At 45.7% G+C, this 19419-nt stretch overlaps 2 protein-coding genes across 2 annotated transcripts; one reads left to right on the top strand and one right to left on the bottom strand.

Moving 5' to 3' along the window:
- Positions 1-273: 273 nt before the first annotated feature.
- Positions 274-8330, bottom strand: LOC118413016 (chitotriosidase-1-like). The gene is made up of 13 exons (XM_035816133.1): positions 8327-8330; positions 8082-8276; positions 7604-7789; positions 7142-7315; positions 6403-6618; positions 5461-5729; positions 4945-5069; positions 4424-4547; positions 3757-3939; positions 3275-3394; positions 1911-2067; positions 707-880; positions 274-293 (listed from the first exon to the last, which is right to left on the bottom strand). Exons 1-13 carry the CDS (start codon positions 8328-8330, stop codon positions 274-276), a joined length of 1947 nt encoding a protein of 648 aa, XP_035672026.1.
- Positions 8331-14660: 6330 nt separating this feature from the next.
- Positions 14661-16109, top strand: LOC118413218 (collagen alpha-3(IV) chain-like). The gene has a single exon (XM_035816442.1). The coding sequence runs from the start codon at positions 14760-14762 to the stop codon at positions 15627-15629; it is 870 nt and encodes a 289-aa protein (XP_035672335.1). The 5' UTR covers positions 14661-14759; the 3' UTR covers positions 15630-16109.
- Positions 16110-19419: the final 3310 nt, after the last annotated feature.

Below are 19419 nucleotides of genomic sequence, written 5' to 3'. Positions count from 1 at the left end.
CTTCAACTCTTGCATTTCACAGCCGTATGACAAAAACAACCTTACCTTCCCAGCAAGTCTGGTGATGGGTTACCCCAGACGCGCACTGGAAGTACTTCTTGCAGTCCTGCGGGTCGGCGTAGAAGCCTGTGGTCTTGTCGGCACAGAAGGTGGTAGGGTCGTACTCAACATCTGGGGCAGCGGTAGTAGGGGTAGTCACACCTCCGGCTGTGAGACGGTGGGAATAAATACACTATGTTTAACCATTTACTTGGAGCCTGTCGGCACAGAAGTTCACAGGGTCACACCTCTATCTGTGAGATTGTGTGAATAAATACATTATATTCAAGCATAGAAGCCTTAAACAGCAAAGTGATGAAACGTCATTATGTTTTATAGATGTAGAAAGTGCAAGACGACGTTTCTCGAGTTTCTTGAACCAACATGTTGAAAATTTCACAATGCAATGTCTTCCTAAAGGTTATCTGACCGTGTGGTCTTAAGATTTGGTCATGACCATGCATTCAAAATATCTTGAAATTTTTACAAAGCATCTTACGATATTTCTAAAACATCTCAAGATCAAGTCAAACCATCTCAAGATCAAGTTAAAATATCTAAAGATTTAACACGAAATCTCAAGATCTTTGGTCAATAATTGGGAGATGGTCATTTGTATAGGTTTGACTGTAGTTTTACAGATTTTATGGCAAGATACATTTTGTACCTGGGCACGTCACGCCGGTCTGACACGCCCTCTCCTCGGTCCCGTCTCCCGAACAAGCAGCGCCCCCATGCTGCGGGGCCGAGTTACTGCAGGTGCGGCTGCGTGTCTCCGCTCCAGACCCACAGGATACGCTGCAAGGGGTCCAGGCTGTCCAGTCTGCCCACCCTCCGTCAACTGCATGGGGAAATAATTTCAGCACGATCACGTCTTTGAATGAATCTATAGCCATGCTGATCGTCCATAGATGTTATACACATAATATACAGCTTCAATAGACGACATGTGGTAATGTAATGCATTGCGTGACAGACAAAAAAAGTAGGACAAGGAAGGTATTTTCCAGGCAGAAGTTTCGGTCGAGGGGTCAGTTGTTTCGAATGCTGGAGAGAAGCAGAATAAAAAAAAAAGATATCGGACATGACTAGCCCCTCGGCCAAAATCGCTGCTTGAAATACAGGACAAGCAACACCAGACTTAGTCTGGAGCTATCGCCATTCTGGAGCTAAAGCTAGATGGAATTAACATGGGTACCATGCCATCCGGAAAGTAGTTCACCCCGGCGTTAATTATATGTTATAATATACAGTCGCTTCTCGCCCTGACATCCATCATACAATATAATACTATATACAGTCGCTTCTCTGCTGACCTTCTGGGAACCTTGACCACGTTAATGTCTGGAATTGTCCAAATTTTGGACGAGGGTACTTAGATTGGTCCTTGCACATGAGCGAATTCAGTTCAATCGCTCGTTAGAACAGGCGTTTCAACACCCGAAACGCCCTCCGTCCCCCTTGTGGGAGGGCTGTTGTCATCGTACGAGCCCTCTGGAACCCATTCCTTGTATCTGTATCTGTATCTGTATCTATATAGCCGGTATAACCGCCCTTCGGCGTAACACACCAGCTTCGCAGGCACGCGGTGCGGCAGCAGCTGGTTATATTACACTGAACGATCCGTCACAACTAACTTCTGCACATCTATCTGCAAGCGTTCTTTAAAACTATCAAGAGAAGATGCCCCTTGATCGCCCATTAACTGACGGTACCACCAAAAGGTTTTCTAGTTTTCCAGACCGGTACTAAAAGCAAACATATGAGCAAACTACTATCCGGATGGTACCCAGGCTAAGATGAAAGGTCGTTCAGTACAAGAACTGGCAACTTGCAAGTGTTTTAAAGTAGAGAAAGAAGAACAATCTCACGCGCGTCGCTTGCGTTAAAGACCCCCATCTCCAGCCTGTCCTTGATGAGGTTCATGAGCGGGTACCGCCCCTTGTTACAGAACTGCCCGCTGAAGTCGTCCAGGTCCGCGGCCCAGACCATGGACCCACCCAGACCCTCCTGCTTCAGGAAGGCGATCTGTAGCACAATGGAGAGAAGATTATGAGTCGTGATAATCTTAAAGATGGAATGCTTGCCCTAGTTTCAGAACTGCCCGCTGAAGTCGTCCAGGTCCACGGCCCACACCATGGACCCACCCAGTCCCTCCTGCTTCAGGAAGGCGATCTGTAGCACAATGGAGAGAAGATTATGAGTCGTGATAATCTTAAAGATGGAATGCTTGCCCTAGTTTCAGAACTGCCCGCTGAAGTCGTCCAGGTCCACGGCCCAGACCATGGAGCCGCCCAGACCCTCTTGCTTCAAGAAGTCGATCTGCATGACAATGGCGACGAAGATATGAGTCGTCAAAAACGAATAGATAAAGTGTTAGCCTTAGCTAGTTACGGAACTGTTTGCTTTAAGTCGTCCAGGGTGATGGCCCAGACCAGTGAACCGCCCAGGCCTTGGCTCCTGTTTCAGGAAGTCAATCTGCAATACCATGGGAATAGATCAAATGTTGGCGCATGGCCATAGATAGGCTTGGGTCACATTTCCAAACCGGGGCCCGGCCGGGTAGCTTTCGGGAGCGAAAAGAATTATGTGAAAGACATCAAAATACACAAAGTGTCAAAATAAGATCCATGGGCATCATATGTGTGTATTTCTAGGTATACATTTCTATTTTTCGTTTCTTAAAACATCCCGGCCGGGCCCCGATTTGGAAATGTGACCTAAGCAGGCTAGGCTAACGTCACATTTCCACAAAGGGGCCCGGCCGGGCAGCTTTGGGGAAAGAAAAGTCCGTTATGATGATGGCTGCTTCTTCGTATAAAAGACAACAATAACACAAAACGTACCAAAATGTTTCCTTGTGCATATCTATTGACATAAACATTCATTTTTCGTCTCCGCAAACAGCCCGGCCGGGCCCCGGGTAGGAAATGTGACGTAGTCCCTACAGAACTGTCTGATTTAAGTCGACAAGGGCGATGACCCGATTGACCGACACCAAACCGCGCTATATTGTTCTTGTTTCAGGAAGCCCATCTTATATGTGGTGAGGACAACAGTATGCAGTACAGTATGATATGATAAAGGGCTATTGCCGAAATCATCGTGCATCTAATTCCTTGGGCTTTGCAAATTGCACCACGAAATTAGAGGAAGAATATCGGGGTCTGAAAATTAGTAACATTCTCCGCTACAAATTTCAAGAAACATATGTGTCAGTAGTGCGGTTGCTTACCTTATGCCCGATACTCTCTGCGTCGTCATACCCGACCCACTGGTTCCCCAGGTAAGAGTACGGCGCCTTCTGTTCGGCATCAAATACTCGGGTGGCGCCGCTGCTGAGCATGGTACAGATCTGACGGGAAAGGATTGATATTCAAGTTCTGGTCTGATGTACAGGAACAGTGTCGAACAATTGAATTACTGATTAAGAAAAAAATAGCTGTGAATAGAGTGCAGGTTACCGCAAACTTAGTGGAAAATGTGCAATTCTATATTCCTTTCCGTTTCGTATCATAAAAAGTAAGAATGGCGTCCATATAAAACTGTCGCTGGTCCGCCAGCTAAGTTACCGTCATAAAGATAAAACATGGAAAAGAACAGTACCCTGTGTCCCTTTCATATACGCAACATCTGCCTTTCTCTGATTATATAAGCTTAGTGAAAGATTTCCTAAAGAAACCTAGTAGCTCCTAGAAGGAGAAATGTACAACCTACCTCGTAGTAAGAGATGTATCCGGCCTCCTGGGTGTACTGCGCTGGCGTCCCGCCGCCGCTAGTCGGCGCTCGTAGCCCGGTGTCCCCGCTGGAGAGCGTGAAGGACCTCCCGTACAGCGCGATTCCCAAGTTCAGCTTCTCCGCAGGGGCGCCACCTGCGCGCCAGACCTGAACTGCAGCTTGCTGAAACAGATGCACTGCGATAGAGATTGCTGTTTTCACTTGATGTTACCATGTGACGCTACTTCATCTTTATCCACGTTGTAACCTATATTCGTTATTTCAAAAGCAGGGTATTTAGGGATATCAAGTCGACTGACCATGTAACGCTACTTCACCTTTATCCGCGGGGTAACCGTTTTTAACTAGTATTTAGAGGCATCAAGTCGACGGACGGTGGTTTCAATATGCAATATTGCAGTTGGAAACTACAGTCCGTTGACTTGATATTCCCAAGAAGGTCACTTTTTAACCTCCTTGATATTTCTAAATGGCCCGATTTCAAATGCAGTGGATATAGGTTATCTCTCGTATATAGGTGAACCAGCGTTACGGAGCTATTGAGCAATTTTAGGAGAGCTAGAAGACAATGTGTACAAAACCATCTCTGTGTCAGTTTTGTACGTGTAGATTTTATAGCCATATATGGAAATGACAGAGGACGAACCTGGTTGAGTTTCCTGGCGTTCCCAGACTCCTCTGCGGCAGGGTACAGCGGACTGTTCAGCCCCGTCACGGCCTCCCACGACCCGTGCAGGTCATAGGTCATCAGGTTGATGAAATCCAAATGCCTGTGGAGAATAAAAACGACGACGTTCTTCAAACGTTACCCAGTGAAAATCAGCTGAGAAATTGTGAGAATCAATAGCTGGTAAAAACAATTAGAAAAAGACATCTGTCTTCATAACGATAGGTGGATGTTGGAGTTGAAACAGATGACAGCACATGGAAAACTCTAGTCTCTAGCAGACTCCCGCCTGGCCGAATAATAATTGGCCAAGTTAGGAATGAAAGTCTAGTAGGAGTTAATTGGTCTAGGAGTGAACTGACCGGTCGGTGGATAGCAGGACAGACTGCAAAAGACTGATTAAAACCCCATTGCAACGTATTTGTCCTTACTTGACCAAATTCTTCTCTTCTCTTTTGTCATCAAGCTGACATGTCTGCTTCGAGAGTAGGAAAACTTACTGTGAGATGAGATCGACTTCGTAACCCTGCAGGACGCTGCTCTCTCCTGCAGGGACGGCGGCGCTCAGCAGGAGGCGCTCCTGACCAGGCTGCAGGACCTCCGCGTCAAACGCAGCCTTCAGCTCCTGTGGTAAGAGACGAAAAGATCTTGCTACACCTCAGGCATCGGGTTGAAATGACGTCACATCCGTGTTGCAAGCTATAGAAAAACGCAAGTTCTCTTTTATCCGCGGGGTAACCTATATCCGTACTCGTTGTCACCAACTACTGTACGTGGGCCTCATTAGATGATGATGATGATGGCGATCAGATAGCTTCAGTTAGATCTCCAAATGTTAGTGTGACAGGTCGTTCAGTGTAATATAACCAGCTGCTGTCGCGCCGCGTGCCTGCAAAGCTGGTGCGTTACACCAAAGGACGGCAATACTGATGTATATACAGTAGCTGGTGTGTTACGCCGAATGATGGTTGAACCGGCTATATAGATGTAGATGCAGATACTTGTAAGCATATTACCTGCACGAGAAGCGTGAACCTCTGCTTGTCCTCCGGGCGCGAACCTGCACGCTGTGCAGGGTACTCCCAGTCCAGGTCCAGTCCGTCAAAGTCCCACTGCCGGAGAAAGCCGAGTGACGTCGTGACGAACTCGGCTCTGTTCGCCGGCGTCGATACCATGTCGGAGAACGGCCCCGACCCCACGTTCCATCCGCCAACCGCTAGGGAGATCTTCAGATCAGGGTTGGTGTCCTGTACGTATGGGGGAGGGGCCCGGGAGTCAAATGCATCTCAAACCAATGAAGAGCTAATCTTCCGCTGGATTGAAACGGCCGTTTTGATACATTTGTAACGGAAAATGTTGTCTAAGATCCTTGTCGATGATTGTCTTTGTCACAGCGTGCTAAAACTGCTGCGATATCTGAGTCGTATACAACCTAATGTGACTATAAAGACTGTGACTCTTTCTAGTAAGTCAAGTAACTTATGTGCATGCCGGAAGAGCAATACAGCCAATAACTACACGACTACGCACAATGCGGAAAGCAACAGCTACTGAGTTCTTCTCAAAATAAAGTTAATCTGTAAATGCCTAATGTTTCAGAGATTCTAAATAAACAGAAGTATATAAAGGTAACAGTGGAAAAGCGTTATCACAGTATGCACTCTTCTACATGGTACTATCGTCGTACCATTTTGTTGCCATAGGATTTTCAAGCAGGATGTGGCAGAACCAACCACCGGCAAGGATCCATAACGGCCTTTTGAGTATCAAGACAGTTGAACTTGGCAAGACACGTACATGGTTGCCCTCCAAAATGCCCGAAGGATCGCACGACCTATGTGACTAGTCTGGAGTCCAGCCTTGTTCGCTTCATGTTCAACTCCCGAAGGTCGGAAGCGGAACAAAGCGAACAAGCCTGGACTCCAGGCTACTATGTGACCGAGTCCTTACTTTCAAGCGATTAGTCCTCTCGTACATCCCGACCTGCCCCGGGGTGCTCTCGTCGTTCGCCTCAAACGCCTTGAGCCGGTTGCCCTGCAGCACGGCGAAGGCGTACATGACGTGCGTGCAGAGCCAGGGGTCAATGTCCTCGGGTAGGAAGGTGGCGGGCTCGCTCCGGTACTGCGCCCAGTTGGTGTGGTAGCACACGCGGCGGTACGTCCGGCTGTCAGGGGCTGGGAGCGGCACAGAAACATACAATTTTTTGTCGTACGCTTTTCGGCGAGGTCCTGACAAAACCGATCGTCGATAGGGATCTAGGACAACTTTTTTCGTCACAAGACAAACGAACACGGCTTACTCTTGGCCCCAAAAGCTAGCTATCACTCAAACATTACGTAGCATATCCAGAGTACGAGATATCAAAATCGGAGGTTCCACTGCAGTACCATAGAAAGTCACTAGGGGGGCCATAATCTCCCCCCCCCTTCCAACCTACCTAATATCATAAAGATCCATCCACGACTTCTCGAGTTATGTTGATCACAAACATACAGACACACGCACACAAACACACACACACCGTGACACACAAACACATACAAAAATGAAACGCACTCACAAATACACACGCACACACACACACACACACACACACACACACACACACACACACACACACACACACACACACACACACACATACATACAAACAAACAAACACACACATACGACAAATACACGAAGGTTAACACATACGTGGGCAGGTCGTCCCGGTGTCGCACTCCCTGTCCTCAGATGCGTCCCCCTGGCAAGCAGCGCCCCCATTCTGCGGAGCGGGATTACTGCAGGTCCGGGTGCGCTGCTCTCTGCCCGTGCCGCAGAACCCGTGACAGGGGGACCAGGCGCCCCAGCCCGACCACCCGCCGTCAACTGCAACAGATAAAGATTTCACATAAAAAAGCAGATATAGAAATCCCAACTCTATAAATAAATAAATAAATAAATATCTAATGTCATCAACTAACTATGACGTAATGGAAGAACTATGTAAGTTCGTCTACAAATGTTTTATGAAGCGGGATGAAGCATGTAGAATATAGATATAAGTTAGATATATCATAATTTACCTGTTATTCTCTTTGTATCAAACTTACTACACTATAGCCTCTTTAGCATCATTGTCATTGCCATCTAAATCTGTCTTTGTACGTGTTTTACCTGACGGAAGCCTGTAGTCGGCACAGTTGGCGCAGGCGCAGTGCTCACTGCTTGCTCCGCAATATCCGTATTCAGAACAGCAGGGAGCGTTGCTGTTCGCGTCACACTCGCCAGGGGTCGCTCCTGGCGCGGGGTACTGCTGCCCGCACCGCCCGTCCGTCCGCCATTTGGGACCTGAAGAATCACCTGGGTGGAACAGGTGCATACTTAGATACAGTTCATTCTATCTATAGTGACGACATAAAAGATTTCAATGAAATGATCGTAGTAGTGTGTCCCCACTGGAAAATGACGGCGGAGCCAGTAAACTCGACGGAATTTGACGGAAAAAAATGGATGGATGGATGGATGGATGGTTGGTTGGGTGGATGGATGGATGGATGGATGGATGGATGGATGGATAGATGGATGGATGGATGGATGGATGGATGGATGGATGGATGAGGTACTTTCTGCTGATGACCTCTCACGACCTTACCCGGACAGGTCACGCCGGTTTGACACGCCTGCATCTCCAGCTCGTTCCCAGAGCAGGGTGCGCCGCCGCTCTCGGGCGCAGGGTCTGTGCAGGTGCGGCGCCTGCTGTGCGTACCGGAGCCGCAGGTGGCGCTGCAGCTGCTCCAGGTGCTCCAGGTGGCCCACTGGCCGTCCACTGGGGCTAAAGGCTCCTCCGCTGTGAGACAAAAACAATGCAATTAGAGACGGCAGACCTCGCCCCCTTACCCATATTGCTTTGAGACCCTTAATTTCAGTCACGGAGACAAAAATAACAGCACTGGGTATTCATGACAATGCTGCATTGTGTATGTGAGAAACACAGACATTGATACATAGATACACACTAATAAACACGCAAACAGACAGACAGGTAAACGCACACGCATAAAGACACATACAGATAGACACGTGCACACGTACACGGATAGAGGCAGACAGTCCAACCAATATCAAGAAATCAATTTAAGCGAGCTAGGGATACTGGTTGGACTGTCTGTCTCTGTCTCTGTGCACGTGTCTATCTAGTATGTGTCTGTATGTGTGTGTGTTTCTGTGTTTGTGTCTATGTGTGGGGGGAGGGGGAGGGGGTCTGTGTGTCTGTGTTCCTGTGTGTGTTGAAGTGATACTAGGAATTTCAGGATCTGGGCGTAATCGAACACTCACTAGGCGGCGGTTCCTGACAGTCGGCGTTCTTGCAGATACCACACAGCACGTTACAGACCGGGCGCCCCACGGCGCGCTTACAGGTCTGTCTGGTGACGCACAGGTGACAGTACGGACAGGCTGCCTGCTGTAGGTCCGTGATCACGTTCCTCTGAAGTTCTCTGTCGATGCGAGATTCTCCCACAGTCAGAAACGACAGGAGGACGGTTATCACGAGAACAGTTCCCATCTCAGTTCCTGGTCTTCAACCTGGGCGGAAAATTTAAGGGACAATTTATCACCCCCTTTCTGATAATGCGAGCGTCGCCAACAGTCAGTCTCAACAAATTTATCTCAACAGTACGGACAGGCTGCCTGTAGCGTCATACATGTTCATACTGACTACTTAATGGATGTGAATGGTCACTGTAGGCAGTTGGCTACTGCGGGCATGTGGAATTTTAATGCGTAGCTTTGGTCAATGGGAAAATGATAAGGGGCCACAAAGAAAGAAAGTGGCAAACCCGGCTATATTGACATCAGGTCACTGATGCGGGTTTGACTGCAGACAACGGGCATAAAATTCGGCTTAACCATGCAAGACACCATCACTATACAGATGCACATATTTTAAATACTGAATAAACGTCGCAAAAAGTGGTGCCTTGACCCGATGTTTAAACGTTTGTCGTACACGTACCTGTAGTGTGAAACAGCCGGTGTCAGAAGAACCCTGTCTTGTCTTGATATCGAGCAAGCGCACGTTACAAATGAGCTGCAGCTAGTTACGGCAACAGTGTTTCAGACGTCAACAGGCCTTGCGGTGGATGAAGTCCTGGGGGACTGCCTGTCTAATTCCACACGAGACGCGAGGAAACTTTCTTCAATCCCTTTTCTGCTTCGCCCTGTATATATATATCAAACTGAGCTACCTGTTAGACCAGATGTACAGACTATGATTAGAAAGGAAAGCAGAGTCGGACCAACCAAAGGTGCTCTAGCATTAACTCACAGGTCAGGGAGGTCAGCGGGTAAGGACGCGCTTTGTACGGCTTCTACATTGTACGTACGAATTCTACGCAATAAGACCACTGCAGATCTAACTAGATCTCCTGTTGATCCAGTATGTCAACAGTAATTGTACGTAATTGCAGTCATTATGGTGGAACATCGGATGACGAAAGCCAGACGGAGATTCCTCACATATCCCCTAAACTTCCATGATAAAACTGTAACACCTATCACAAAGCGAGGATTTGTTTCTTTACTGAAGCGAATACTGTTGTATACTGTTGTTAGAAGACCAAACGCCAAATCTTGTTCTTTGCTGCAGATTCCTACAGGTCAAAATGATAGCTGTTAGTTTATTTATTTATCTATTCATTCATTCATTTATTTACTTATTTGTTTGTTTGCTTATTTGTTTATTGGAGCAACCAATCTGCGTTTTCGACATTGAGGAAGGATACGTCTTTAGACAGATTTACCCGCTCTGCCGACCCGCGCAGAAGTCACTGCCCTCTGGAACATCAACGGGAAACATGCAGTATGGGTAGTTTTCACAGGTTAGACGCTGTAGCAAAGAGTAAGGTTTGACATTAGGTCTAGACCTTTATCGTGAGAACGATCGTTCTGTCAGGAACCCGTACCCAGTTTCTTGAGTAGAGGCTTAGACAGCCAATCAGTTTGGGACTTAGTGTAACAAAGACGGTGATCATGGTCATCAAGTAGAATCTAACGCAAATGTCATGTACAAAAACTTTTGATTTTCTTTAGAAGAAATAAAAAGTCTGAGCCGAGTAGTAAGCGTAACAAAGACGATGGTCTTTGTAATCAAGTAATGCAAATATCATGGACTTTTTCTTTCTTTAGTTTAGAAGAAATGAAAATTCTGAGCTGAGTAGCCCGGCGTTTTGGGGATGTACAGTCTCACTGGTATTGGATTCCTGACCAAGAAAAGTTACCAAAACAGCACTCAACGTTTTAAAAATAAAACCTACAGAAGTTGGAACATTAAGGCGATAAGAATGAAATTATACGTAAGTCGTTTGATACCTTAAATGCCTCTTAAGATTGAACCGCCGATGTAACTACAAGGACGTAATCTGTATATAGTACATCGATACATTGCCTCAAACTCCGTCTAGATTGCGTGTTTCCTGCCAATTGAAACTCAAAGTCTTCCGGTGAAGAAATCTTCGTTCGGTAATCTAGCCGAGATTTGGCGCGAAGCCCCCCTTGCGTGACACTGCTTAAGCCGACCACCGAAACCTACTCAGATCCATATAAAACGTTCCTGCAAAGGTAAAGAAGTGCGGCTTTGACGCACGTTTACCTATTGGTTTGGAAGAAATCCGGTTGCTGTCCCAATGCCAATGGGAAGAAAATCTTCCACCTTTGTGTCTGTAACAATATGCGAGAGCTGCTGACAGCCTTGTGGAATTCACGTAACACCAGCTCCACTGAGCGTCACATGTCCTACCCGGGGCCCGATCGGACTGTTAGCGAAGACGAAAAATTAAAGTCTATGCCAAAAAATATGCACAAGGCATGCTGTTTGGTAATTATCTCCATGAAAAATGGAGATATAGTTTTGGGTGTGTCCGTGTGTGTGTCTGTCTGTCTTTCTGTGTGTGTGTGTGTGTGTGTGTGTGTGTGTGTGTGTGTGTGTGTGTGTGTGTGTGTGTGTGTGTGTGTTTGTGTTTCCGGATATATTTGTGGTCAGCATAACTCAAGAACCTCTGGATGGATTGCCATGATATTTGATATGTGGGTAAATGTTGGAAAGACAAAGGTCAAGGTTAATTTTGGGCCCCCTGGTATGTGACCTTGGTACTGTAGCAGAAATTCGTTTTTTGTATCTTTTGACCTGGATGTGTCTTGATTTTCTGGTGCAGATAGCTTGTGACGTAAGGAATAGGTGGTGTATGTTTGGGTCCCCTAGCAGGTTGCTCTGGAACTGCAGGCGGCGTTTTTCTCAAAATCTTCTAAGGGGGATAACTGGACAAGAGAATGACAAATTTAGATAATATTTGGTATGTAGGTAGCCGGCCGGGCTCCTTTGTGGAAATGTGACGTTAACTAGCCTTACACGTAAGGATATTCACGATGCCCCGTTTTACCAATAGTATAAAGCCTGCAAACTGTTTAGGACAGCTGCAATTAACCCTATTCAGACCGGGGGGGGGGGGGGGGCTTTTGAGGCCCGCGCTAACTTCGATGTCCTATAACGCCAGAACGGCTTACGCTAGAGCCACCAAATTTGGTGAGTTTTCCTAAAATATTGTTGGCAACAATTTTACGAAGTTTGACAAATTTTCCATTTTTTCTTGTTGCCATGGCAACCGTTTGTTGACAGGCAGTTTTGCCCAAAATCACTATTTTTGGTTCTAACTATGTATTTTTCACATTTATTTGCTATATTACTGCAATTTTGTTACATAAATAAAATCTTATATTATTCAGCATATCTTTCATAATTATATATGCATAAATTATGCTAATTTGATGACGTCATCAGCCCAAAATCCAAGATGGCGGACCGAATGGCCAGATCAAGAATAACAAGCTAATTTTCCCTTAAAATTTGTAACTACCTGGTATTTTTTCATCAAAAACCATCTAAATGAATGAATTTAGTCTATTTCCATTGCCCTTTGTGATTATTTGTTGCAAAAAAAGTATTTTCAAAAATTCAAGGTGGTGGATATAATATGGCGGAGCCCAACTCGTATCTCAGATGTGCATGACGTCATGTTATGACGTCATATTGACGTCATTGATGTTGCTATTGGCAACACAAGTCGTAATGAATATTATTATTCTGTTATCTGCACTTGTTGTTACATTTTTGCAGCATAACTTGAAGTTTTCTGAGAATACCCATTTTTCATGGGTTTGGCCAATGTAATCAAATTGATGACGTCATAATTACGTCATCTTACGTCAACGTAACGTCAAACGTCACATAATTCTCAAATATTATGTCAAAATCATGTCCTGAAAATTTGGTGGCCCTACGGCACGTCGTTTTAGAGTTATAGGACTTAGAAGTGGAGGGCCTCAAAAGCCCCCCCCCCCCGGTCCAGGGATGACCAAAAAAGCCCGGTCTGAATAGGGTTAAAGTATTGCAGCTAAATACATATGAAAAAAAACTTCCTTCATTGATGCTACTCCTTCAAGGCTCGAAAACTGATATTTGGAGTTTAACGTTAAGGTACCGGCAGGCATACCTTAACACCGTCACATTAAAAGAAAACTTGTTATTAGGTTTATGTCATATTTCAAAAAAGGGGCCCGGTCGGGTTGTTTTAAGAAACGAAAATTTAAAGGTATGCCTAGAAATTTACACGAATTGAGCCCATGAATCTTATTTTGACATTTTGTGTATTTTGATGTCTTTTATGTCATTCTTTTCGCTCCTGTAAGCTGCCCGGCCGGGCCCCGGTTTGGAAATGTGACCCAAGCCTTATCCAGGGTTTCTGAAGAATACACCACCTGGTTGTCTGAAGTGTGCATACGTTGTGGATTGCTGATGCTTGTTCACAGATATCACTGCGTATATATACGTCAATGCAGAAAAGAAAGCTCATAACGATTTAAAAATGTGAACGTAAGAATCTCTACACTAGACATACATGTACAGCCTTTCACTGTGCCTCATTTCAACGTTGTATGTATAGCGCGTAGTGTGTACTAGATTTCGTGTAGTTTGTAAAAGATTGATGCAAGTTCTAAGTAGTCTGTTATAACGTTTTGTCTTATATTGTACAGTGTTTTCGCTCAATATTGTATAGCCTAGAACCTGCATGTCCTGTATTAATTCATAGCTAGTTGCCTCACACAATGTATATCACTTTACCCTACAGTGTACCTGCGACAATTGTTGTGCAATAAACTTTGACATGAAGATGACCAGATGACCATATTTACCACCACCCCTCACAACTTAGCTAAATTATGACGAGCTTACAATTGGAGCTGTTATTTGGTGCTAAAGGTGTGCTACCACCGCACTTGAGTCAAGCTTGCGTCACTGCGAGGTTCGAAAGATACTCAACACGCTGATGACCTGATTTGTATCGAACTGTGACCTGTATACACACTCGCTACTCAGCAACAATAACAGAAACGTCCCGCAAGTTTCTTGGAAGGGAGTTTTGCTCCCTCCAGTCTCCTACGCAGACTTATCCGCTTTGCCCCAGACGACAGGCAAAACTGCGAAAGCTTAACCTTCGCCCTCCTTTTTCGGCACTCGGTTCTAGTGCTGAAAATAGCTTCACCACTAGTACGGGAAATCCAGTTTTTCTTTAATCTCAGTTATGAAGAAGATTGTTACTACCTTATTATCCTGTCCCTGTCAAATTTGTATTGTCATTGTCTCTCGTCAGGGCTAGCAATTTGTAATGATCACAGGCTAGTTGGGTAACCCTGGCTGTGCGTGCTGAACAGTCAAACCGATGAATAGATAAATAAAGCTGTTTCGTCTCTTGGCGCCGTCCCAGACAGAACTGAGGGTGTTTCAGAAAGTTCTGGTGAAAGTTATAACGTGGGACAGTTCATTAACCACTGCCTTCGAAGAAGAAGTCAAACCCGACAATAGTATTCATTGTATCATATAGTTGATTAGACAGTAGTTTTATGTATCACACTATCTTCGGGCATGACTTTGCAAATAAACTATAATTATATACCTATAAGAGGCAGGGAGGGCATGGTTGGCTATACTAAATTTAGAACGTACGTGTGTGGCAGGGGCTTACTTTCCCACTCAGGTGAAGGCAGGTCACCCTTCCGAAGTCAACGAACGCAACCTGCCAACATCAGCTGAAAGGTTGGACCGTAAACATGTATCTGTTGAATGATATAACACATTCTTGTTTTCCCTTATTTCCAGACCTTCTATAAGAGCTGTTATGCAGGCTAAAGGAACTCAGATACATCTGGTGATCACTCTCGACCACCGCCGACGTGGTAGCTAGCTGGAAGTCGATCTTTCTTTGAGACCTGACGCAAGATGAGTGGCCAGGTAACAGCAGTCGTGTTCGCAGCGTCTGTCCTAGCCTTGCTATCTGCCTGCTCAGCAGTAGAAGTCGAGGAAGGCTCGTGTCCGGAGAAGATGGCGAACAGCAACGTGAACAACATCACGGTCGTGGCTCCGCTCGGACCGAAGGGGGACGTCGGGCCGCCCGGACCGAGGGGCGTTCGCGGGGAGCCGGGAGAGGTGGGTCGCCCGGGGAAGCTCGGACCTCGCGGCTTGGAGGGCCAGAAGGGTGAGAGAGGTGCTCCTGGAGAGAAGGGCAGCAAAGGCGATGAAGGAGTAAGTGGGGGAGCTGTGTATGTCCGGTGGGGGCGGACATCGTGCGAGGAGGGTGGTGCAGGCACGGTGACGGTGTACTCTGGCATGGCCGGCGGAGCGTGGTACAACCATAAGGGCGGCGGCAGCAACTACCTGTGCCTGCCTGCAGACCCCGAGTGGGGCTGGCACAAGGACGGTCTACAGAACAGCCGGGAGTCCTACATGTACGGTGCGGAGTACCAAATCGGGCTCGCGGGCTCTCCCTACGACCCCGGCACGATCCACGACCGTAACGTGCCGTGCGCCGTGTGTCACTCACCGTCCCGCCGCGCGCAGCTGATGATCCCCGCCCGCCAGACCTGTCCTGGAGGATGGACGCGGGAGTACGGGGGCTACCTGATGACTGCTTCCCACGGCCACAGCCGCACGGAGTTCGTGTGCATGGACGGGGAGCCCGAGGCGCTGCCCGGCGGGGAGGGGAACGAGGACGGCGCGCTATTCTACGTCGTGGAGGCCCGCTGCGGGTCGCTGCCGTGCCCGCCGTACGTGGAAGGGAGAGAGCTGACCTGCGTGGTGTGCACCGTGTAGACATCACCAAAACACAAACTGGACAGTCGTTATTTTTCCTGAATGCCAAAAGTTCCGTGCTGGAAACCTTAAGAACCAAACGTATTACTGACTGCTTCACTGTGATATTTCTACTGTAACATGTCAACTTATAACGTGGGGTAAACTATATCCGTTGTTTTCATTAATGGGTATTTAGGGATATCAAGTCGGCGGACGATACTTTCAAACTACAATATTTTGAACATATAACAGTTTGAAACCACCGTCCGTCCAGTTGATATGCTTAAATACCATGTTGCTTAATACGACGGATATAGGTTACCTTGCGAATAAAGGTGAACTAGCGTTATATGTGGATTTGATAGATATTTCAAGTAATGTCTTTCATTCAAAACTTTTAAAACTTTTGATACATTACATGTATGAAGTGCCAAATCATGTCATCATGTATGAAGGGATTTTGTACATGAATTGAAGCTATGGAAGAAAGAGTATAGTGTGAAGCACTCAGAATTGCTCTGTGGAAACCTTGTTGTGAATAAAACCATGATGGTTATGTAAAAAAGGCCTCTTTCTTCAGCGACGCACCAACTTGATAAAACTATTCACGGAAGTGTCAAGTTCTAAAGGTATATAATATCAGCAATATTGTCCACCTTTTTGACAGAAAACAACCATGTGGCGCATGACCATATTAGAGCGGACAAGTGCGTACAGTACGTGCAAGTATGTAACACCTTAGCCATGCATATCTAACTGCAATTTGACTTTATAGTTTTTTAGAACAGGCGAAAACCAGTAATATGTGTGAGCAGCTGTCATCCATACAGTTAAGGCCTTTCACTCACTCTCTCACACTCATTCACTCACACAAAAAACAATCGTTCAATCGCTCTCTCACACACTAGTTTATTCCCTCACTCTCTCTCTCACACTAGTTCGCACACACTAGTTCACTCACTCTCACACACTAGCTCACTCACACACTAGTTCACTCACTCTCACACACTAGCTCACTCACACACTAGTTCACTCACTCTCACACATTAGCTAACTCACACACTAGTTCAATCACTCTCACACACTAGTTCAATCACTCTCACACTAGTTCACTCATTCTCACACTAGTTCTCTCATTCTCACACTAGTTCACTCATGCACTTGTTTACTCACTCTCACACACTAGTTCACTCACTTTCTCACACACTAGTTCACTCATGCACTCTCACACACTAGTTCAATCACTCACACACACACACAATAGTTCACTCACACACTACTTCACTCACTCTCTCACACACTAGTTCACTCACTCTCACACATTAGTTCAATCACTCTCACACACTAGTTCACTAACTCACACACTAGTTCACTCACTCTCACACACTAGCTAACTCACACACTAGTTCAATCACTCTCACACACTAGTTCACTCACACTAGTTCAATCACTCTCACACACTAGTTCACTCACACTAGTTCACTCACTCTCACACACTAGGTAACTCGCACACTATTTCACTCACTCTCACACACTAGTTCACTCACTTTCACACACTAGTTCACTATCTCACACTAGTTCACTATCTCACACACTAGTTCACTCACTCTCACACACTAGTTCAATCACTCTCACACACTAGTTCACTGACACACTAGTTCAATCACTCTCACACACTAGTTCAATCACTCTCACACACTAGTTCACTCACTCACACACTAGTTCAATCTCATGCACTAGTTCACTCACTTTCTCACACACTAGTTCACTCACTCTCACACACTAGTTCACTCTCACACACTAGTTCACCCACTCCCACACACTAGTTCAATCACTCACACACTAGTTCACTCACTCTCACACACTAGCTAACTCACACACTAGTTCAATCACTCTCACACACTAGCTAACCCACACACTAGTTCAATCACTCTCACACACTAGTTCACTCACACTAGTTCACTCACTCTCACACACTAGGTAACTCACTCTCACACACTAGTTCACTCACTCTCACACACTAGTTCACTGACACACTAGTTCAATCACTCTCACACACTAGTTCAATCACTCTCACACACTAGTTCACTCACACTAGTTCACTCACTCTCACACACTAGGTAACTCACACACTAGTTCACTATTTCACACACTAGTTCACTCACTCTCACACACTAGTTCACTCACTCTCACACACTAGTTCACTGACACACTAGTTCAATCATTCTCACACACTAGTTCAATCACTCTCACACACTAGTTCACTCACTCTCACACACTAGTTCACTTTCACACACTAGTTCACCCACTCTCATACACTAGTTCACTCACTACAATGTAGTTCACTCACTCATTTACTTACTCTCACTCACTGTCATTCAATGTACTATCCTATAATACAGCTTGAGTTAAATGAGTATCAACCAAATATAACAAAGACAAGGCTGTTACTTGGGAAGAGAGATTTTATTTTGATAACATGATTGTCCGGTGGTACTTTTTTTCTGTGCATATCTAACTGCAATTTGACTTTATAGTTTTTTAGAACAGGCGAAAACCAGTAATATGTGTGAGCAGCTGTCATCCATACAGTTAAGGCCTTTCACTCACTCTCTCACACTCATTCACTCACACAAAAAACAATCGTTCAATCGCTCTCTCACACACTAGTTTATTCCCTCACTCTCTCTCTCTCACACTAGTTCGCACACACTAGTTCACTCACTCTCACACACTAGCTAACTCACACACTAGTTCAATCACTCTCACACACTAGTTCAATCACTCTCACACTAGTTCACTCATTCTCACACTAGTTCTCTCATTCTCACACTAGTTCACTCATGCACTTGTTTACTCACTCTCACACACTAGTTCACTCACTTTCTCACACACTAGTTCACTCATGCACTCTCACACACTAGTTCAATCACTCACACACACACAATAGTTCACTCACACACTAGTTCAATCACTCACACACACACAATAGTTCACTCACACACTACTTCACTCACGTCTCTCACACACTAGTTTACTCACTCTCACACATTAGTTCAATCACTCTCACACACTAGTTCACTAACTCACACACTAGTTCACTCACTCTCACACACTAGCTAACTCACACACTAGTTCAATCACTCTCACACACTAGTTCACTCACACTAGTTCAATCACTCTCACACACTAGTTCACTCACACTAGTTCACTCACTCTCACACACTAGGTAACTCGCACACTATTTCACTCACTCTCACACACTAGTTCACTCACTCTCACACACTAGTTCACTATCTCACACTAGTTCACTATCTCACACACTAGTTCACTCACTCTCACACACTAGTTCAATCACTCTCACACACTAGTTCAATCACTCTCACACACTAGTTCACTCACTCACACACTAGTTCAATCTCATGCACTAGTTCACTCACTTTCTCACACACTAGTTCACTCACTCTCACACACTAGTTCACTCTCACACACTAGTTCACCCACTCCCACACACTAGTTCAATCACTCACACACTAGTTCACTCACTCTCACACACTAGCTAACTCACACACTAGTTCAATCACTCTCACACACTAGCTAACCCACACACTAGTTCAATCACTCTCACACACTAGTTCACTCACACTAGTTCACTCACTCTCACACACTAGGTAACTCACACACTAGGTCACTATGTCACACACTAGTTCACTCACTCTCACACACTAGTTCACTCACTCTCACACACTAGTTCACTGACACACTAGTTCAATCACTCTCACACACTAGCTCAATCACTCTCACACAC

The sequence above is a fragment of the Branchiostoma floridae genome, chromosome 4, assembly GCF_000003815.2.
Source record: "Branchiostoma floridae strain S238N-H82 chromosome 4, Bfl_VNyyK, whole genome shotgun sequence".
In the NCBI taxonomy this organism is placed as follows: Eukaryota; Metazoa; Chordata; class Leptocardii; order Amphioxiformes; family Branchiostomatidae; genus Branchiostoma; species Branchiostoma floridae.
Note: the sequence above shows the minus strand (reverse complement) of the source record. Positions and strands in the feature narration are given on the sequence as shown.